Source organism: Equus asinus, chromosome 1 (genome assembly GCF_041296235.1).
Source record: "Equus asinus isolate D_3611 breed Donkey chromosome 1, EquAss-T2T_v2, whole genome shotgun sequence".
Lineage (NCBI taxonomy): Eukaryota > Metazoa > Chordata > Mammalia > Perissodactyla > Equidae > Equus > Equus asinus.
Window position 1 is genome coordinate 35,838,937 of NC_091790.1, and position 23,737 is coordinate 35,862,673.

Consider the following 23,737-nt stretch of genomic DNA (forward strand, 5'->3'; position numbering starts at 1 on the left):
TGTTTCCTGTAAATGCTTATTTTTCCAAGTGTCACTTGCAGTGTTTAGATCACCAACGAACAGATGGATGTGAAGAAAACAAAATAATAGGTAAAAATATAATGCCCAGACTTATTTAGGAGAGTAGAAAGAATGAATCAGAAAAGGGCTGGAGAAAGAAGATTAAATTAATTCAGGCTAGAAGTAGGCAAGAGCCAGCTTAGAAAGTAAGGCAGCTCATAGTCAGTGAAAGCTAGTTCAGTGAGGGACGAAAGAAACATCCTGCTGGGTGCCTTGTGGACATCTATGGAGACACCTGTGGCACGTTTTCCCTGAGCTGGAGGGTAAGGAGAGGGAAGAGTGTGCAGTGTGAGGGATCACAGAGCTGTAAGAGAATAAGGGGAGGTAGAGAAGGGAAAAGTCAGATGGCATAAGCCTCAGAGGATGCGGAAGAGGAATGTCAACCCCACCCTGCCCTGTGGTGAGTGTGGGAGGAGCTGCCTCCCAGAGGTGGTGCCTTCAGACAGCTGAGTGCCAGTTAGGGCCAGAGAGGGGAAGTGGACCATGGACAGTGGAGGATGCAGGAAAGTGTGTTTTCTGTGGAAAGGGAGTTCCAAAGAAAACAAAGGAGTGTGCTCAGAGGGGGAGAAAGCGGATGGTAGGAGGACCCTCACTCTGGTGAAGAAGCCCAGAGTCCTAAGGTGACAGGATGAAAGAGGCTGTGGGTAAAGAGGTTGGGCAGTGCATTTAGGGACAGGGCTCTGCACAGAGATGTGAGTGGGGTCCAGTGACCCCAGATTCCCCAGTTGGCTTCAAGTCATTTCAGGGTCAGACACCTGGGAGGATCTCTCGAATCTCAGCTGACTTGCTGTCTGTGGCAATGTGGTGAGGGCCGTCTGGGTGTGGATGGGCCAGCATGTGGCAGAGTTTCTGGGATGACCTTGGCAATAGGCCAGTGCTGTTCATCCCCATGGCCACGCCTCCCTCTGCCCTGGACAAGGCTAAACACATGGAGGGCCAGTTTGACTCGCCAACTTACTGGACTGGTTTTCATATTAGTGACTCTCCTGTTTGATATGTTTTTGGTTTTTAGGTTAATACCTTCATTAAAATTATATTATGTGGATTTTACAGATGAATAACAAAAGTTCACATTGGTCAAGTGACACTGGGCATTTTCATAAACATATACTCAAGTTCCATGCTTTAAAATAGCCAAAAATAAATTTTGGCTTATACTATTTGGCACATAGTAGGTATTTAGTTAATACTAAGGTGTTGAATGGATGATTGAATTTAGATTTTTCATTTAAGACTACTTTATAAAATATAGAAATTTGTGTCACAAAAATTCTTTTCAAAAATTACAGGCACATTCTCCCAGGCCTTCGGAGAAATACGTGGCAGGTAATGTTTATTAGGGCACCACTAGATTTCGTCATACGCACCGTTTTCCTTCACTCCCTCGTGTGTGTGTATCAGAAGTAGTGATGGTGTTTGCAGTACTAGTAGTCGTCAGTAGTAGAGAGAGGCAAGGATTCCCGGAGGCAGCACTAAACTCTGTTTAGTTTTACTGGGATATAAAGTCAAGAAGGACAAAATAGAAGACTAGAGAGATGCAATGACAAGTAATACAATGCCTTTTATGCGATATTAAGGAGTTAGGATTTTACACTTTTTTGGGTATGAGACATGATTGAAGATTATTAAGTAAGGAGGGACAAAGTCCATTATATGTTTCAAGTACATCCCTCTGGAGGCAATGGAAAGTATGTGGGAGGACAAGAGGAAATCAAGGAGAATATTAGAAGACTTTGGTAATAGTCTCAGAGATGTTGGAGGCCCAAAATAAAGAGATAACAAAGGGAATGGAGAGATTACAAATTCAAGAAAGAATTAGTTTTACCGTCAGGATTTAGCAGTATCGGTGAGAAAGAGGAGGGAAGGATTACTCCATCTTGCTTGCTCAAGTGGTCAGGCTGATGGTGATCCCATCACAGGAGAGAACACTGGAACAGGAGGTTGTTTAGGACAGGATAAGATGATGAACTGGACTTTCTCTGTTAAAGGGACCCAAGAAGTAGTTGTGGAAATGAATGTGAAGCTCAAGGGCAAGTCTCAATTGGATAGAACAATCTGGGAGTCATCAGTAGACAGTACACAAGAGATGAGAATGGTGTCCTGGTGTGAAGAGCTGTGAGCTAAAGACTGAAACCTCAGGGTATACTAGAATTTCAAGAAAAAGCAGTGGAAGCTCTGCAAACAAGGAATGCAGAGAGGAGACAGTCTGAGAAGTAACATACAAAATACAGCATCAGCATCAGGCTGGCACAGACGCCAAGAGAGTGGAGGGTTTCACACAGGAGGGAATGATCAGTGTTGCGAATACACCAGGGGGGCCAACACAATAAGAATTGTAAAATGTAAAAATCATAAAAAAAAAAATGGTCAGAATCTTGTCATCTCGCCAACTGGGAGGTTATCAGTGAACTCTTTGAGAATCAAGCTGCTTCTTTGGTGCACAAGGAGAAAGAATTTAGAGATAGAAAATCAGCTGGCAGAGAAAATGAGTGAGCCCCTCTTCAGAGGTTCTGAGACACCCTGATCTTTTGCGGTGAAGGTTCAATTTGAGGGAAGCTGGGGCTCCCGTCTTGACTTAATCAAAGCAAATTATTCAATTTCTAAAACAATATGAAATTCAACCCTTCCAAATTCAGGCCAAATTTATTAGCTATCTGGACAGTATTTAAGAACTCCCCCCAGCCTCTCTGAATCAATAATAATAACAACAATACAAAAAAATGAGGTTATAACATTTTTGTTACCCCTAGCCTATCTGTACAATATCGTAGTTGTGCTACATCTAATTGAAATCAGTATTAACTCTTTATTTTTGTCCTTCTCATTAAAACTCCTCATTATTTCTTTTATGCCTAGTTTACTTTCTTTCATGGTCTAGATATGGTAGACCTATTAAAATCTGCCTGCCATTTTAGGACACCACTCAAGAATTACATGTTCTTTGTCAGATCAGACAATAAAATCTACTGTTTGTGAATATCAAGTTGATTGCATAATAATCTGCTTAATTGAGTCTTATAAATATTATAATTTCCAATGCTGTAAAATTCATATCTTTGTTTCATATATCGATATACTAGGTATTAATGTACATCTCCTGCCTGGGAGCATGGTTCCTTAGTAGAAAGCAAATTTCTGCCAATGCTACTTTTTGTATAAAGCAACATAGATTATTTGAATATAGAACCATTTTAATCTACCAATTCCATAAGTAATAGTGCAATAATAACTCCGTGAGCTTCATTCTAAATAGATGTGTTCCTGCCATATTTAAAGATTACACACAAATTCTAATGACATCTTCTTCATATAAAGCCTACTTTCAAGAGACAGTGTGGGGTAGGCAAGAAACAATGCCACAGGAATTAGACAGAGCTGGATGCATCCCACTTTCATAACATACAACTGTGAAACCTTTGGCAAATTATTTCATCTCTCTGAGCCTCAGTTTCTTCACCTGTAAGGTATAGTTAATAACGTATCTAAGTCAGTTATCTAGGGCTCAGTACATCCATAGATTCCCTAAATAATCCTTTATTTACAGGTATTAATTCTGCCCCCCTCTCAATTCTCAGGATGCGAGGAAGTTACCAGACTCTGTAGGATTTGACCACTGTATGCTTAGCATGTTCTATTTACATGCTGTCAGCTAATGTGACAGAACCTGGTTCTGCATTCTGTTTCCCTGGCCTTTTCTCCCAAACTCTCATTTTAAGCAGCACAGGTGTAGTTCAGCGTTCCTGGGGCGTGCACCGCACAGCCGCAGGATTCCCAGAGTGTTGTAAGTTCATTATATCCTGGGCTTAAGTTCCCCCACAGACCAGGATTCTTGGCTTCAATCATAATTGTTCTCAAGGATGCTCCCCGCCTCATCCCATACGTATTAACACACATAGTAACTGGAAAATACCAGGGGAGGAATAAATGAGTGGACAGTAGGTGACCGTGCCAGCTATCAGATGCTTTTCTGAGTATTAACTGCTAGAATTCCAACTTTTTCATTCTGCTTTCTCTAATAGGGACATAAGTTAACTAAAACCAGAAACTTTTAAAGACTTGGATGATTACGTGCCATTTTAATAATAGTGTCTACTATCTAAATAGAAGTTCGTTTGGCCTTTTCGCATCCGAGATATTTGCTTTCCCACAAAAGCATCCACTAACTTGATTATGACTTACAGGAAAAATTACAGTGGGTTGAAGGAAGAGCTTAAAATAGGATTTCAATCAACCTGAGAACGGAAGTAGAAGATTCTGATGATTGGCAGGTATTATATAAAGTACATCTAAATATTCAGTCCTGTAGTCTCTTAATTTTAAAGGAAAAAAAGAAACCCTGTTGATGCCAAATAGGAAATTTCGTTATTGAACTAATGCAAGCTTACATAGTGGATCCAGATTTTAACCGTGTAATAACTGGCTAACTGCCGTTGGCATTCTAAATCAAATTAATGTGTCGATGAACCTGAACCACATGGCTTCGAGTTTGAAATAAAAATTTAACGCCAATAGAAAAAGGGAATTTTTTAAACCCATCTTTTCAAAAAGAACCATGTATTTGGGGAAATTGGTAGCAAAGAGAAGAGGATGAGAAGATGAAGAGATTTATCTTCAGTTGCCATGCCTCAAAAGAAGAAATTAATGTTTACGTACAACCCAAAATGGAATTGAAATAGTTTGGAGTCTCCACTCTCAAAATGGACTTTTAAAAACATTTTAAATAAAAAATATTGCCTGCCTGTTGGTAGTTAAAGACCTTTTCTAGTCATTTTTTCTAAGAATGTATGACCTGAATTCCATATTACCCCAGCAAGACATTAGAGTTACAGCAACTTTTTATTGGAAAGCGTAATTACAATGTTAATAGGATTATGCCTGCCTTTTTTTGAGACTAAAGTATTCCTAAATCAAATGACTTGGGGCTGGGGAGTATCCAGGACATTTTCCAAATACCAAAAAGAAAAAAATGGGTCCAATTATGTGCACCTCCCAAGATTAAATTTACCACCTTTGAATTTATTTCACTCACAGAAAAATTGAATGACTCTTTTCAAATTCCTTAGAAAGACATAATTATCGAAACTCCACACATACAAGAATAGATTTTTTTTCCAAATAAGGGTAATTACTCCCAAAAACTTTTCTGTTTTCTTTTGTTCTGATGAAAATATTATATTTATTAAGGCAACACAGCCATCTAGTGGACAGATTTTCAATAGCGGATTATGTTACTTGCAAGATGTTTTAAGTTTATGAAATAAAAGCTTTAGCCAAATGAAATGCTTGTTTCATGACATATGATACATGATTATAAAAAGTAGGAGGAGTATTTACAGGGGCAGTTTCTTTTTTGACAAGTGTTGATGACATTTCCAGACACAAATTTCTAACCACCATGCCCACCCCCACATACCCCATTCAAAACCATGTGGTTTTACCAAAAATGTAGAAATGAAAGAGGTGAAGTTCAAGTCATAGGCTTGACTGTAAGTGAGTTTATATATATCTGAAATTATTGATGGTATATGCTTGCTGTCTCACCCTCTGGTGCCTTTTTTCTTCTTCTTGTGGTCTTTTTCAAGCAATGCATCAATGCTATTCTCCTTTCCTCATTCCCTTCTCCCGAGAGTTATCTTTGCTGATGGGACCAAGTTGTACTTCCCAAGAAGGCCCTTTGCAGGAGCAACCCCTCATCTGCAGTCATGAGTGTCACCATCTCTCTTCCTCTTTCAGGCTTTCCTCTCAAAAACCTTCTATAACAATTCCTTTCTGGTAATCTCAAGTTCCAGGGAATTGGGAAGAACTTGCTTCTCATCAATATCTACTACATACTCAGTCCTTTGGTCAATAACTCCTGTAGTCTGAGCTGTGGGATAAAGCCCCCGTAGAAGGGGCTTTTGCACTCAGTACACTGGTTGGTGATAGGAGTTTGACCGTTTCCAAACTTTTAAGAGCAGTCAGTTTTTGTAAATAACTGAAAAGGTAAAATATCACAGTTAATTCTTTTATATAAAGAGAAGCAGCATTGCATAGTGAAAATGAGTATGAGAGAAGAAGTCAGAAGACGTGAGTTCCAGTCCTCATATGTGTTAGTTGTGGGTCTGGTCTAAGTCAACCTCAATGACTGTTTCCTCTTAAACTAAAATGGAAATGATTAATAACAAATGCCCTGCTTACCGTACAGGACTGCTGTGAGGATGAAGTAGTCAGGTAACGTATGAGGAAGCGTTTTATAATAATGGAAGAGTCTAAGTCTTTATTTCCTCAGGTTGAGATGAAAAGCTCTTTGGTAAACTTGGAATTGTCATTTTAATATGCAACCAATTTGCCCTTACATTTAATTAAGCATGTGTAATAATTAGCCTTTTTGCCACAAGTTTTTAGTCTTTGCCTTACAACCTTGTGTAGTAGGTCACTACCATTACCCCATTATGAACGGGGAAATAAAGCATGAAAAGAAAAATCATCTTAAAGGAGGTATATTCTAGATTCAGAGTCCACCTCCTTGTTTTCTTGGCCCATTACATAACCACACCTCACTGCCTATTCTAATTTATTGCCCTCACCCTTAAACATCTGATCTGTCCATTTTGTTCCACATTTATATCATGACTTTTTACAACTCCCAGTCTCTACACATGATTTTTTTTCTTCCTCTGCTTGCAATTCTCTTTGTCCAGGTCTCCATCTGGCAAACACCTGCTCATTGTTCAGCCCAGTTTAATCATTATCCCCTCTGTGAAGCCTTTCTCAATTTTCTCCTGCAAAAGTATAGATATTGTACCCATGTCTAAGAAGCACCATATGTATACCTCTATGTTGGCTCTCATTGCAATGCTGGGTGATGCTTATTTACCTGTTGGAGCTCATTTCAGAGCTTCTGTGTTATTCATCTTGAATTTCCAACCAGGCAATGTTGCATAAACCAGGTGTCTTGTACATATTTGTAAATTGTTATTGACTCTTAAATAAAGCTGTGGTACTAGTTTACCATGATATGTTGACTGAGGAAAATGAAACATTTAAAGAATAACCTACCAGTTCTTTTTCCAAAGCCGAAGGATGTTGGTTCTATTTTTGCACTGGGACATTTGAGTTAGAAGCTGTTAATAAAAAGGAAAAAACTGATAGCACAATGCGAGAATATTAACATACTGAATAGTATCTGCCTTTACTAATGCCAGTGGTTCTTTCTTGAGCTTTGATGTCCTAATGTCTTAAATTTAAGCATCTTACTGATTCCGCAGTTGTCTTTGTGTAAATATATGCAGTTTTGTGATTGTCCTCTCTCCCAGAGTTACCATGGCTACTGCAAAGTTTTCATCTTATTCGCCAACATTTCAAGGGTTCTCCCTAAGAACCAATTGTTTTTCTTATAAAAGTAGACTGTCTTCAAAAATAGGCCCCACATATGTCCGGAATGATGAATCAGAAGGTAAACTCTATAATGGGCAGCAGGTAACATCTTCCCCACCCTGCTATCCAAACTCCTCTGTAAATATACAAACAAAAATCCACCCACACACAAAGAGGGCATATTTCCTTATTTTCTGAAATGTACAAAATGTATGTCTCCCTTCTCAAAGTTACCATTTGAGAAAATTTCTAATGGGATTTTAAATACTTACTTTAGCATACTGAGCCTAGGTTATTGACATTTTCTTCCATAAAATATTTAAGCTTTGATCAAGACTCCCACAGTGAGCATTGTATATGCATTCTGTTCTCTTTATGGCTTAGTTGTTTAAAAAGTAGAAATGTTGATAAAATGTTACAAATATTGTAAAAGTGAAAAAAATCATGTCTCCACATGACCCCTCGCTACTGTTAAGTTTCATGTTTTCCTTTTAAGGGCTTTTGTCAAGCACATATGATATGTATATGTTGATCTAGAGCAAATATTTCCTGTAATTTATCACCTTAAAAAAAAACAAACATTATATTACTTAGAGCAGGACCAAGTGAAGTTGAGGACAGACATTAGTCATTCCTAAGACACAGATGGCAAACAGTCTAGGACCAACTCTCCTGTCATTGTCTCCATTTCTTGTCATTTTAAAATGGCGTTATCAGTGGTTCTTGATCATTGAAAATTTGAAACCAGTTTTCTAAGAATGGTACTAAAGGACAGTTGATTAAAAGGACACATCAATTGCTAACAGTCAATTTCTTTCCACAGGGCCATGTTGTGTCCAATAGTAGATCAAGAAATGGAGAAAATGGTGAATAGCAAAGCACTTACTGAATGTCTGCTATAAGTAGTTTAAGAACAAATGTGTGTCCATATTTTACCATCCGTAGAAATGAAAGATGTAAACACAACCCAATATTTCATAATGATCACTCTAATATGGTGGCATTTGGGATGTTTGCAAATATCACAGAAACAGATATAAGAGCCAGAATTCATGTTCAGAAACTAGTGAATTCATGCAGGTGGATTCCAGATTTGTTGCTCTACAGCAAAGCACAATGGAGAACAAATTTTTTCAAAGATGTCACATAAATGAAGTATACTTGCATTTGTGTGGCACACTCTGAGGGGCACTGTGTGGAAATTTAACAAATAAATTCTCAAGAAGTTTATTATTTAATCAGTGAAAGGGAGCTCTTTTTCTAGTCTTTTTATAGTACCTTACTGTGTGCGTGCAGACACACAAATTTAAGCTCTGTAAAGCTTGCCGAAATGAGTATCAATTTCCTGTTTAAATATGATCTTTCTGGAATTTACAAAAATCTTGCATATTTTATACATTTGGCATCATTAATTTCTCCCAGGAAATTTCACAGAATATCATCAATGGTGTATTCCTCCCTCCTCCCACCCACTTTCCCCTGATTACTGGAAGTACATCGAATTCCCGAGAAGCACTCTTACTCAATGATACTTTGAGATTAATGAATCTCCTCCCAAACACATACCTGACCTAAGTGGGTAGCGACATGGAGGACTGAAGTTTCCTAGGCTAGCTCGTGCTGCAAACACAATCACAGTACCCACATGCCGAGACCTAAACAGTCGTGCTGCTCTCTCTGAATCCCCCCTCACTGTTTTCCCCATCGCTGCCCTACACTGAACGCTTTGAGGACTCTGACTCTGAAATTGCCGCCTCCCTGTAGAGCCATTGGTTTGCTGGGTGTTTGAGTAACAGTCAGCGGTAGTTTCTGCTACCCAGAATTCTTTGGGTCACACCACTTTCGCGAGACGTTTACTCTTTTCTCTCCATGATTCTACACCAGTAAATCTGCCGCTTTTTCTAGAAATTGGTAGAGGAGAACTAAATTTATTTCACTATCAAATTTTATCTTTTTCATTGAAGTGTACTTTTTCTGACTAAAGAATCTTTTCTAATTTCTATTGAGTTCTCCTTTCCCCAGGGAAATTTTTCTTTTCTCTACTAAATTTTCCTATCTAGTCTCACTTTCAGTTGTAGATTGGCCCCTCTTCCTTATATTCTTTCCTTTGCTACATTCTCTCCATCCTCACCCTTGCCCCTGAGAATGAAAGACTGAATTAATGAGCACTGTCTCAGCTTCCCTTACCAAACTTTCGAGATTAAGGATTACTTGTTGGAAGCCTCCTTCCACTAAACCCCTTCTTTCTACCATAACCATATTTAGTGACCCTTTTCTGCATTCACATAACAAGTAGTATATTGCCTCAGTGCCTATCAGAAAGCATGGTTCACAATAGATGCTCAATAAAAATTACAGAATTGTTCTGCAGAATTGGGTTCAAATTCCAACCATATCACACATTTAATGTCAGACTTTGTGCCAGTCTAGCAGACAGCTCTCTGCCTCACTTTGCTCACCTATAAAATAGGGGTAGTAAAATTAAAGGTAAAAGGAGAATGCCTGCCACCCAATAGACGTGAGAAAATAATAGTTTCCATTTCCCCTTGTTGACTGGCCTGTCCCTCTGGAGACATTGGAGATTGACTGAATGGGATGAAGGGCAAAGACAAAGTCAAATATGAATCCAGTAGTTCGAACTTGAGTGGATGGAGGAATGATGGTATTGGTAACAGAAAACCTGGTCTACATAGAAAGATGATGTGATTTAGCATATTCTGTTTTAGATTCTGATACATTTTATCTTTTTAGCTATCAATGGGAGAAAATAAATGGAAAACAAACTGAATAGAACTAATCAAAGGTCAAAATGCCATTACTACAAAGAGTAACATAATGATATATGTCAAATATTAAAGTATATAATCATGTAAGTATCTCAGAGATTTTAAGTAATTCAAATTATGTAAGGAGGAAGTCAGAATGTATAATAGTATCTGTTTTTGAGATTATGATTTACTTTATTATTTTATTAAATAATGATTCTCTCTCCTTTAGTTGACATGGGCTTACCCATCATTTAAAAATGGTATTGCTCTTTTTGTACTTTAATGGCATTGTACTTTGTGTACTTTGTATTCTCACATAGTTGAAAATAAAATTCTTCTATGAAATATTTTCCTGCAATTTTTTTCTTTTCTTTAAATAATTGGTTTTCCCTATAACAAAACAAAGTGTTATACTATCTTACAGCCTCACTGTTAGGAACGAAGAAAGAGGGGAAAATGCAGGAAGACCCACACATACCACAAAAATGGAGAGTATTCAAGTCCTAGAGGAATGGTGAGTGTGATTCACCCTACAGTTATGTCTTGTATTTATGTACTGTTTACATCCACTCAGTCTTTAAGTATTATCTCTTTCTTCTTGGTACTCTTCAAAATGGTTTTGTGAAATGAATGCATCCTCAATATGGGAGATCTTATTTTGTGATTCCAATTGCTTTTCCTAAGTTTTTCTACTAGCTACATTAAGCTATCAACTAAAACATTGCCTGAGTTTGTCTTTCTCTTTCAAACAATAATGGTTGTTACATGAATTAAGCCCCTCAAATTGCCCTAATCCTTTACTTCCATTTTCTAAGAATATTTTTTTTAAGTTGTTCTCTTTATATGGGAAGAGTCTAAAACACACAAAAAAAATATAGAATTACCTAAGTCAATCAGAAAAGGCACCCAGCTGTTCCCTTGTCCCATTTCCATCAGAACAGACTCTAACCAGGTATGTTCTCCAAAATGAAAAGTTGAAATGCAGTATCTACAGAATAAAATTAAAATACAAGTAGATTATATGTATAATTATAGGTGCTTTCTTCTGCTGCTTCTTATGAGGTTTTAATGTTGATGCTTAATAGTAATTTTTCCACCTTTTAAAATCTTTTAAATGAATGAGGAAGTTCAGACACTTCAGAATAATAACAAATCTATTTAAAATACTTTGTGAAAAAGGTAAGAAAAAATAAAATGTAAGTACTTCAAATGTATTTTACGTGGGAAAATTATTATAAATAGACCAATGAATAGGAAAGCAAGATCAAGATCAATTTAACCATAAGAATCTCCAAGCTTCTCTCTTCCACTTCTTTGATGCATAAGCAAAGGGAATGATAACTGATGGTTTCTGCAGGAAAGTAGTCACTGAAAACCTGAATATAGGTATTTAAAAAGTCCCCAGTGTCATTATAAAGGGCCTGTGCTTTTTAACTGTGATAACTCCATTCATGGGTAAACATTCATTCATATTTAATAGAATAATTATTAAAGTTTAGGAAAATATGTGACAAGTGCACTCATTGCATTCTTATTTTAGATCCAGTGACAAATGAAAAAATAGCCACCAGAGATGAAAAGATAAAACTGTATCTTATGGCTTGAAAATTAAAATGTACATCAAATGCAAACAAAAAAATTCATTTTCTCTTCAAAGTAATGTATAGACTGTTTCTATCAACTAGCAATAGATTGTTAAGGTTTGAACATTTCCGAGCTTCATTTGGAATTTCTTATGACCATGTGCGTAGCGTTTATAGCCTCTTGCTATATGAACTCTTGGCTCCCTAACAGGCAGCTTGTATACGAATTTTTGTCAAGACTCAGAAATAACTAACCTTCCCGTGGCAGCTATTAGCCAGACTGAGTGGCAATGACCACTAGATGGCAGCACTTGAATAGCATTTCTATCTGCTCCTCCCCCTACCTGGGCTAGAGTTCAGAGGTCAAAGCTGCCTTTGATAATGGCCCCATTCTGTCTCTGCAGCCAAAACCCCACTACAGATGAAGTCTTGTCCTGGTCTCAAAATTTTGACAAGATGATGAAGGCCCCAGCAGGAAGGAACCTTTTCAGAGAGTTCCTCCGAACAGAATACAGTGAAGAGAACCTACTTTTCTGGCTTGCTTGTGAAGACCTAAAGAAAGAACAGAACAAAAAAGTCATTGAAGAAAAGGCTAGAATGATATATGAAGATTACATTTCTATCCTATCACCAAAAGAGGTAAAAATCGGGAAAATATTGATGTGGGCTTCCTAAGACCAATGATGAACCTAAAGGGACCTCTGTCCAAATTGGGTAATGCATGTGGTGTGGACGGGCTAGAAGGCTTCTCTGGGTAGATCATTTAGATTCCATTCTGAGAATTCCTGCACACGTGTTTAAAGGCTGGTTTCCCTACTATGCTTTGATCGTTTATCGCTGGCTGAATCATGTGGTAGTCTACTTGCTTTTCAGAACTAACATTAGGAAGCCTCTTAAATACAATTTGCTATGACTTAAACTAAAGTGGAGGAGAAGAATTTACTGTGGGGCAGTGTTTCTCAAAGTGTGATTCCCCAGATCACGTGTATGAGAATCACTTGGAGCTTCTGTTTGAAAAGCAAGTTCTTGAGGCCTACCCAGGACTTCTGAATCTGAATTTTTGGAAACAGAGGCCAGGAATCTGCACTTTTAACAAGCTTTCAACATACATACTAGTTAGAAAACCCCTGGTATAGAGGTTCAAAAAAAACCCTGCCATGTTTGTTGATGCTTATGATAAATTTTTACAGAACTAAGGAATGGGCCTTTATGAATACTCTTGGGGGAGAGATGGGTAATGGCAATTATTTTCCTTATTCTAGTTTTCCTATTATTCAAAGGGCAAGCTATTTTTCCCATTGTGAGAATGTACCTAATAAATAAGGAACATTTCAAGAAACCAAATTAAGAATTTTCCATTAACTTTTTAAAAATTAATTTGCTCCTGAGGAATGTTCCAGCTACCAGCATTAAAAGCCTTTGGTGTGGCAGGGGTTCATAGTGTGCCCAGGCCTCTGGTGTACTGAGTGACAGAGTTCCAGGGGCGCTTCCAAGCATTTGAACTTAGAGGTTCCAAGAATGCCTTGTTTTCTCCACGCTACCCACTTTTTGTCTTTTCTGTTTCTCCTAAACCACTGTGATTTTCACCTGTGCATTTAAATGTCCTGCCCTGGTCCTTTCTGCTCTCACTTAGGCTCCACACCCCTCTCCAGTGCACAAGGACATTTGTGTCTCCTGGAAATAGGCTGTGCTCATCTGTGCCTCATCCAACACTTGATGTGGCCCAGCCTGCCTTACACTCCATACCTTGAAATCTATAAAATGAATTAGTGTCTACTTTGTCAATCTCTGTGTCTGGAATGCTATATAAACTATTTCACTTCTAATGAAGTATATGTAAGTAATTAAAAAAAGTTATTAATTAGGTTATAAATGCCATTGGCATTCCAGAGAACTCCCATAGTATTGTCTCTGAAAAAATGAGAAAGCTTGAATTGGATACACAAAAGGTTGTTTTATTTTTTTATTTCCTGAATTAACATAGAAAAAGTATTCATAGAAACAAGGTGGGGAGAATTTTTTCTGTAGCCTCAATACATTTATTACTGACGCCACTTTGTATTTCTAAGTCCATTATAATTCTTCATCCTAAAAATACATTCTTCAGGTTTCTGGTCTATCTAGAACCTCAGCAACTAACCAGTTCTTCTTGGATTTTATTAGCGTATTAATTTCATTCTCATCTTTATTCTAATATTGCCTTATATGGCAAATATATCAAATGATCCAAATATGCCCAAAGGTGTTCTTATCTTGCCAGTAATTACACATAATTACAGTCTTTGAGGAGGTTATTTAGCCCATTTCTCTCCTCAAAATATAATATGTATCATCTTAAAGTGATAATTGTCTAGATTAGCTAGTCCATTCCTTTGTACTATCTATGTATCATCTTAAAATGAGGACTGTTCAATTTTTAAATAATGTTAGTAGAAAAAGTATTTTCCATGCTAAGTACACATAGATCCTTTAATTTACAGTCTTCATTTTCTAATTTTTAGTTTTTATGGGAAACAGTTTCCCATTGTCCTCACAGCTCCTGATTTTCAGGTGTCACCGATTGATGGAGCTTTGTAAAATAATTTTCACAAAATTACTTTCTTTGGGCCATAGTTTAGAGCTATTACAGTTATTGATTGTTGAAATATAGACTATTGGATTTTCATTCTTTTTGTGAAAGTAACAGAGTTTTATTTTAGCTTAATTTCTTTGCTTTGAACATGAGTTTCACCAAAAAGTCATTAAAATATTATTTTCTGATCAATAACACAACCTTTCTGAAATTCAGTAGACTAATATTTAGTGTAATAACCATATGTATTCCTGCCTTATTTTTCCTAATATCTACATTTGAGCCATTATCCACACTTTAATGTTCTCAAAATACTACAGAGAGAGAAAAACAGAGACAGAGGTGAAATTCAAATTTTTATCATTTTGCTACTTGTGTGCGACTTGTGAATAGCTCTTGACATAGAATCTAATTATTGGACTGTATGAAGTGCCTTTGGTCAGCCAACGGATTGTTCTCCTGTCAATGTAGTAACTATATTTGATTATTATTTAGCAGCAAAAACAAATAAACCAAAAGTAGGCATTTGCAATTATAAAAGATAATTGTTAACAGTTATATTTTAAGCCATGGTATAGATATATTTACTCTTGAACCATTTCAAATGGCTTGACTGTCTAATACATTCACATTATGGCATGTACTTTCCCCTTTCCAAAGTATATCTCACTGAACTTTCTATGCAAAAACTTGTCATTTCCTAATCAGCCACACTACGTTACTAACTGTCCGATGATCCTGAGTTATCACCCTTCAAATTTTGCTTTCCAACACTGAGAGGACACATGTCACATCAGGAGAGCCCTGACTCTATAGTAGTAAGATCACTGAACGAAGATTCAGGTGCACCGGATTCTAGTCCTGGCTCTGCTTCAACCTTATTGTGTGGCCTGGGACAAATTAGTTCACTTCTCTGGGCCTCAGTATTCAAATGATTTGCTTACAAAAATAAAAATGAAAAGGGGCACAGAGAATAGTAAACCAAATCCAGAACGGCAGCTGTAAGGCTGTTGTGCTTTGCCGTCATCTTCTCTGCCAAATGACATGGCTAGTCGGTCATGATCCTCCTTACTGCTGTACCCAGATTCAACCTCAGAATCTCTCTCAACACAAAGCAGCCACTACAAACCAATTCGAGTTGGTATCTATTTCCCATTTAGGGGGCTAGATAATCTGGCCTTTCTACCTCTGAAATTCTATAACTGTTTCTATGAAGAATATTTTTAAACAACGTGAACATTGGAGTAATTGATAAAATGGTAATGACTAAATAGCAAAAAATTGTTCAGCTTTTATTCTTGACCAGGACCTCATTTTTCTTTCATTTTACCTTAATTTGATTGAGGTATCATGTTCCTCTTTGTTAAAGGTAGAGAAAGTCTACATTCTTAAAGTTATTCTTATGTACATAACTTATCTCCTTCATGAAGCCAGTGTGCTGAAAATTACGTTGCATTGTTTGTTTCAAGAGCATGTTTTATGCATTTTTGATAATTTGAGCATTGTGTTGTAAAATAGGTGTTTGCAATCAGACGGCAATATAGCTTCCATTTGTTTGGATAGCATACACACGTTTCAAGAGGGGAAAGGGCCAAATTTTAAATTTGAAAAAAATCTAAAAACAAATAAAAACACAGCGTTTCTTTTGAAAAAGTAAATTTTTTTTTTGTGATGTCCTCAAAGAGGAAACAAATGGAGGTAATAATAAGGAATCTAAGATGAATGGTAGCCTTGCTGCACATAGCAGATGCTGGTGGCAGCTTATATTTATTAAATATTGAAAAGACAAACCCAGCAAAATAAGTAACTTTAATAAAATGTCTCTTTAAAAGCTATTATCAACCATAAACAGCATTGAACTATTGAACGAAGAAATAATTATAAATCCTACAACAATGTAAGACTTCTATCTGAGTTAAAGAAAACTATGTGTGTTCAGGTACCTACATATCTCCTTACTGATGGCATTGTCCTTGACCAGAGCTGTAATTCAGCCCCGCTTTACCATCTGTATGATACTAAGTGACTCGCTTCAGTGCTTTATGGCCTCAGCTTCCTCGCTTTGTAGAATGACGGCATGGAAAAAACTCTAAAACCCACTAAATCTATGACTTTTGGGCTCTGCCGCATGGTGATTTTCACAGTAGTGGGAATTGTTTGCTTCTTCTGGTTTCATTCTGAATTTCCAGTTGCTATCTGGGAGAAAAAGCAATAAATCTATTTAAGCACCAGAATTATCTAAAAATAATGCATATGTGATAGATATGTGGGTTCTGTGCGTGCATGTATTTGCCTCTTCAAGCAAAATTACATCAATTTAGCATTTTCAATGTTAAATTAGTTTTTCTAAATAGAGTTCATTCAACTGTTTTCCTAGATTCACTTCTTTGTGCATGCCTATTATCATTCAAAAAATATTTATTGAGTATTTCCTAGGTACATGGCTAGATGTTGGGGATATGATGGTGAACAAGAAAAACATTGGCCTATCCCTTACAGAGCTTACATTTTAGGAAGACAGACAAATCATGTCAAAAACAAATAACTAAAAATTGTGATACACATTACAATGGGGGTGGAGGTCAAATGATGTAGCTTAGAGTAGAGGTAGTTAGGTAAGGTCACTCTGAGAAGGTAAAGTTCAAGTTGATACAAAATCTAAAGACACTGGTTTTAATCAAAAAGGTGTCATCATATGTATGATCAATTATTATTATTACTATGATTACTTTACATTGGGCTTAAACTTTGTTGTTGGCAAAATTTTCTTACATTATTATTACAATATGAATCTCACGGCAATCCTTTAGCCCCTAGGACAAATGGCACCATTTTACAGCAAACAAAACTGATTCTCAAAGAGTTAAACTGACTGTTCAAGGTCATTAGAATTAGATCTGATAGAGAGAGAATACAAGCCCAACGTCTTTTGATTCCAAATGTGGTACTCTTTCCACTACAATATGCTGATTAGTTGTTTCATTGCCTAGTATTTTCTTCATGACACTGCTATAGATTTCTAGGAACCGAACTTTAGATGTTGAGACAAAATGAGAAATAGCAATCTTAGCCACATGCCTGAATTCTCTCTCAGACAAGCAAGGTAAGCTTCCCCATCACTTAGCCCCTACCAAGAATGTGATTACTCCACTCTATCCTACCAATGATCTTTGCTCTAAGAAATATATTCCAACAATCAGTCTTATTTGCAACTTATAATTATTTTCAATAGAAATAATCAACACGAAATAATACAACTAAAAGTGCACATGGTAAAAATTTATTAAAACTGATAAGAGAATCAGATATTCTTTAGATCTATAAAATTTAACATGAGAAAACCAATTTAGTTAAAATTAAAAAGAACCTCTCCAGTGGCAGAAGGTATAATTGGTAAAATTTAATATGGACTTATAAAGGAAAAAGAAAAAATTAATCAGAATTTTACTTAGAAAAGAATCCTAATTAAAGCAACTTCAGTAAAATTAAAAATAAAATGGGAGAAAAAAACTTAATCATGATATGTAAAAGCTTGTTCAAGGAATTCACTTAAGGGAGGGGGTAGATGAGGGAAAAAGACTTTCAGCAGAAATCTATCGTTTGCAGTATCCTTCTGCCAGAAATGTCCACAGAGTTAAAATTTCCATTGCCTCTTGACGGCTAGAACAGAAAGGCAGGGTCCAAATTTAGTGTGTTCCTTTTCGGCAGTGTTCACCTATCTTAATGTTCTCCTCCACTGGATAGGAAATCTAGTAAGATTAAGCATGGTATATAACTCAGTTTAACCCAGGTTTTCCCAAGCCACACTAGCAAGATTTCTGTCTCCATGCTCCCCACTTTACCTCCACGCTCTTCTTGAACCTTTAGCTCCCATTACATCTTCCTCCCAACTAGTTCATGGAGTTGCCAGGGAATATTTTTATGTTTGCAAGCCATTTTGCTTTTCTTCTTCCCTGTCTCCTACTCCCTGTGGGAATGAATGCTTCCACTTTCACTGAGGCCTATCACAAAGTCACATATGCCTTTTTAAAGCTTCAGTCTCGACCTCTCAACACTGACAATGTTTCCAGCGCTCCTAAAACTGCCAGTTAAAGGCCACCAAATCTATTAGTCCTGTCTTGTCCCCTGTCTCTCAGTATTTTTTTTTCAACTCTTATTGCTGCACTGCCTCCCTCCCTTTCCCCCACTTAGATGTGAGTACATTGCCCAAGGATAGCTCTTGTCTTGTGCTACTCAACTTTCTCTTCCCTTAGGATGAGTTCTTTACAGGAAACTCCTCAGTCCCTCATGCATTGGACCCCAGATCAGATGGCCTTATGAGCCATCCAGTTGTGCCTGAATCCCAGGGTGACTCTTGCTCAGGCCCATGCTGGGATCCACCCCCACTAACTTGTATTATAGATGTTCCACAATCTGAAGCACAAAGATGCCACAAGATGAAACAATAGATTGTTATATCCATGGGGTTTATCCTTGTTCTTTGATCTCTCTACACTCCTTTTGACTGACCGACAGCCTTTTCAAACAAACAACCAGATACTAAGGTAAATATTTTATTTTTTAAATGGAAATAGCAAATTCATTTTGTTACAGATTACTAAATGTTGAACGGTACTACTTTCTTTACTAGTAGATATTTCACTACTGTTTTTAATTTGCAAAAAAAAAAATTTAAGTTATGCAATGAGCACTCAAGACATTTAATGTCAAGTTATTTATTTCTCTGTCTTGAGATAACTAATATGATTCCAGCTACTGTTATATTTAATTATGCTATTATATAAGAAATAATTGACATTCCTTATCACTAATCTAGCATTTCCTTCTCCATTGAAACAAAAAGTTCTCAAGTTTGAAAGTAAGAGCACTATTTACAAAAACAGTGGAATGTTTGGTAAGACTTCATCTTACCACAGCACCACATTTCAGAATAAATAAGATCAATCAGTTTAAACTCCAGTCTCAACATTTTCCTGTTGAGAAGAAACACAAACAGTATTTTTAAATAAAAAGCTTAGAAAAAAATTCTGTACTTTTTATTACTTTGTACTTGCTGATGACCTCATGTAGCAATAACGCTGAGAATAAAACCTAAGTGATCAATTTCCAGAACATCTTTATATATATGTATATGTAAGTTGGTCTAGCTAAACCACAGAGAGTTAGTCTCAATCACCATTTCCTGACAAATCCTCCCATAGCAACCATTACTGAGGCATATCAATCAACCCAATTCCACGTGGTCCATCAGGCTCAGGAATCTGGGGACACCAGATGGAATGTGAGTGGCTTCAGTCATTGAGACCGTTTCAGACTCCAGGCCTGGTCCAAACAGTGAGTGGGAAAAGAAGCCAGAACCAGAAAGGATTTTGCAAAATTTCTTATGACAGAAACATTTAGATATAAATATGAAAGGTTTGTGTAGACTTGAGTACATCATGAAACAGAAAATCATGGATCACAATGCCCTAGTCCTTGTTCAACAGTGAGGACTGAGGAAACCAATCAGGATTCAGTAACGCTTTGCCTCTTAGAGGGTTTTGCTAACATGTCATTTCAGGGCAGAGCTTAGTTCCGTCCCCCAAGCATGCCTTTATTGATATTTATTGATATTATTTATTCACTTCCCCTTCCAACATGTCCTACCAGTTCCAACAGGATTAACATTTAGTGAGGAAAAAAATAACTGAATCACTGGCAGAATTTAATTTCTTTACACTTCTCAGATAACACTGTATTGATTACTTTAATGGGTATTCCGAATCCCTACTTACATTTCTCCTTTCAAAGCCCCACTTCAAGCAGTTGTTCTGCTCAATCTTTAGTACCAAGATCCTGGGATGTATTCCTATAGAAGGACCGTATATTTTCCTATGTCTTGCCAGGTAGACGTCAGACATCAAGAAAGCCCACTGTGCTTCTGCTCTAGAGGCCCTTCCACAATCCCGGTTTCCTACAGTAGGACTTGTCGGGATGTGAAACTATCAGGAATCAACATTTGATACACATGTTAATTTTTGCCAGACAACTCCTCTGTGCTAGATTTTTACCTTGTTCCATCAAGAGAATCACCTCAGCAGTCACATAATAGGAGGAGGTAAATTTGTATTCTGGCTAGGGAATTCTCTGATGTCTCAACAATGAATGGAAATTGTCAAAAACTCCTGAGTGAATGCATAGAAAAGATAAATCCAAGTAACCCCACATATCTGTGAACTAAATTTCTGGTTTAAAAGACTAGTTGTTTTTGTTTGTTTAATTCAACTTTGAAGGAGAAAAATATGCAAGGTTATGTAGTCTTTGAAAAGATAACCTCAAGACTTTAGGTAGTTGGATTTACTTTTTGAGGTTACTCTGAAATGTCACAAACCTATAGTTACTTAATTGAGATCTTTTGAAAAAATATTATTTAATGTATATGCTCTTATTTCTTTTTAGGTCAGTCTCGATTCTCGAGTTAGAGAGGTGATCAATAGAAATCTGTTGGATCCTAATCCTCACATGTATGAAGATGCCCAACTTCAGATATATACCTTAATGCACAGAGATTCTTTCCCAAGGTTTTTGAACTCTCAAATTTATAAGTCATTTGTTGAAAGTACTGCCAGCTCTACTTCTGAATCTTAATTTTCATTAAAACGAAAAATCATTTTGGAGGGCTGGGATGGGAAATGAAAGTAGTTAAATAACACCGCAAACTGAGTTCCTGGAGAACTACAGTTTAGCATTCCTCAGGCTACTGTGAAAATACAACCATATGGTCTTTGTCTCCATTTTTATCAAGGTTATCCATGGTTAAGTTTGGAGAAAATACCACGTAAAACAATGAATTGCCAAATCGTTTGATTCAACACTCATTCTACTTGCAAGCGAACTGTATCTGTAGTCCTGTGAATGGTCTCCTAGTGTCTCTCCAGAGACTGCATGTGCAAAGTAAAAGTGCTTCATTCGCCACATAATTGTTGTAATATTTAATCCAATGGCATAACTTATATCTGTATTTAATGACTTTTGTGCAATATGGTCTTATAGAAATAATTGCCAAAAAATTGGCTGTGGTTTGCATTTTTAAATATAATCTAAGACAGAAAAAGCCAATTTTTACATTGTCACAATGGTATTCAACATGCTATATACTGTGTTTAGTACACTAATTTCGAAGCCAATATTTCTGTACCTGAAAAAAGAGCTATTTATCTCTGTTTGTTGGAAAATCCTAATGGGGATTCCTCTGGTTGTTCACTGCCAAAACTGTGGCATTTTCATTACAGAAAAGTTTGCTATGTAAAAAAATAAGAAGAAGAAAAGAGAAAAAAAAGCACAAAACAATTTGAAGATATTCTATCTCAATGACAAATCAAAGAGTGATATTGTTTTTAATTGTAATAGAAGAAAATGAATCTATGTATATATCACATGTCCAATACTGTAATTAATTTATTAAAGACTGGCTCTCCAGTTCTAAAATGGTTGTGTAAAGTATGTACTTTAGCGAGAAAAAAATAATAAGTTTGATAACTTAGTTTTGGAATATAAAGAAAGGATTTAATAAAGGAATGCCTACATGTAGCATCATAAAACATTTTGATGAACAGCATCTGTCCTGCGGCATATTTTCCTTGTATGTGAAATCCAATGAAAAGCTAAGTTTTTAACCAAGAAAAGTTTTATAAGGGTTATGAAGAAGATAATTCTCTACTTCAGACCTTAACTGTTTTCACATAGTATCTTAAGAATGATTTTATTTTAAAAATGTTGAAACCAAACAATTAATTCTCATCCATAATTGAAAGGCAGTACAGTGCTCAAATCTTCTAGCTGCCATATTATTTTTTATAAGTACCACTAAATCTTGAAGACAAAATGCTTGCCAGACATCGGCATGTATTTTTGACATTCAAGAAAACAGTATCCTATTGTGCGCACACGCACACACACACACACACACACACACACAAAAGTCAGTGTCATATTTATATCAAGGTGTTACATTTGAATATTAATATCCCCTGGAGGCTATTTTTTTAATCTTAAACTTAATAAATATAATATTGAGTAATCTAAAATGAAAGTTTTAAAAATATTTATATCCACTGAGAATACTGGCCTTATATTAAGGATGATATTAAAATTATAGGTTTTCTTTGTCATTTTTTAACTACCTCTCATTTTTTTAATTTATTAAACATTTTAAAAAATTGGGGGGTTTTCTTTTTAAATTTTATTTTACTTGAAAAGTTGGCATTGTTTCTTTTTCCATAAACTTAAAACATTTCAAGAATTGTTTTTTTAAGTGAATTTGGTTTTCTAATTTATATAGAATTCAGGAGACATGATTAAAAGGGCTATTATCTATTCCCTATGCAAATATTTTAACTGTTTCAGTGTTTGACAAAATGGGATTTTAAAAAACAGTTTGCAGAGTAGAAAACAAAATGTTCTGTTTACACTGGCGTCGCTGACTATCCTACCGTATTCAGCACTTTTAAATACATTATTTATGAAAATGTAGTTAAAATGCAAAATAGAGAATATTTATAATCATTTCTTTTAACAAATGCCTGTTTTTGTCTGAAAGTGTTAGTGTGTTAAGACTTACTTTATCGTTGTCAATTAGATATTTACTATTTGAACAATAGTTTTCAGTAATATGTTGAAAAAAGTTAGCTATGAAGATGTTTACAAAAAAGTCGTATTTTTTCCTAGAGTGAAGAAAAAGATAAAAGAATCATTTCTTTTGTGAAATTCTATTGTTCCTGAATTATTTAATTTTTCTTGATTAGAATTGAGTTTATTATGCTACTATGATGTATAGACATATATGTTCTAATATCATACTTGTTGCTGTGTTTGAGGCACAATAAATTGGTGCACTTGACTAGAAAATATGTAATATACTATGATACACTGCATGCATCGATCTTTTTAAATGTAGACTTTATATTCTTGTTGTTACTATACATGATGGTGACCTGCTAGTCATAAGTTATCTTTATAAGATACTTTGGACTATTAGATAAATTGTCTGTTTGACAATACCTTTAATATTTACCAAATGTAAAAGATAAGGGCCCTTATAAAGAGTCCTAATCTCTAATCTGGGCATTTGTAGAGTACAGATTTTGAAGTTAGTATATCCTTTTGAAACCTGATTAGGAAGTTGTGTTGAGAATGATTCTAGAGCAGATTTACAATCAGATGTTGGTAAAAATACTGTGTGAGCATTTCTGTGCTAAATTACAATTTTGGGGGGAGGGAAGGGTCTCTCATTTAACAAAATGTTTAAAGTTTCTAAGAGTTATGTCTGTATATTTGCAACTCTAGCAATTTTTAAAGTATGGTATAAGTCCTTCTGTTTTAATTACAGAGCTATAATAAACAAACGAAAAAGCCCTCAA

At 36.1% G+C, this 23,737-nt stretch overlaps 1 protein-coding gene across 4 annotated transcripts in view; it reads left to right on the plus strand.

Moving 5' to 3' along the window:
* RGS17 (regulator of G protein signaling 17) overlaps nucleotides 1–23,737 on the plus strand; it is a 104,136-nt gene extending 80,399 nt beyond the window's left edge. For all 4 annotated transcript variants that reach the window (XM_044761757.2, XM_014866437.3, XM_070487346.1 and 1 more), the window contains 3 exons: nucleotides 10,609–10,698; nucleotides 12,172–12,406; nucleotides 20,778–23,737. In XM_044761757.2, the coding sequence (XP_044617692.1) occupies nucleotides 10,609–10,698; nucleotides 12,172–12,406; nucleotides 20,778–20,966 (514 nt within the window). In that variant the 3' untranslated portion in view covers nucleotides 20,967–23,737. The remainder of the gene's footprint in view (nucleotides 1–10,608; nucleotides 10,699–12,171; nucleotides 12,407–20,777) is intronic.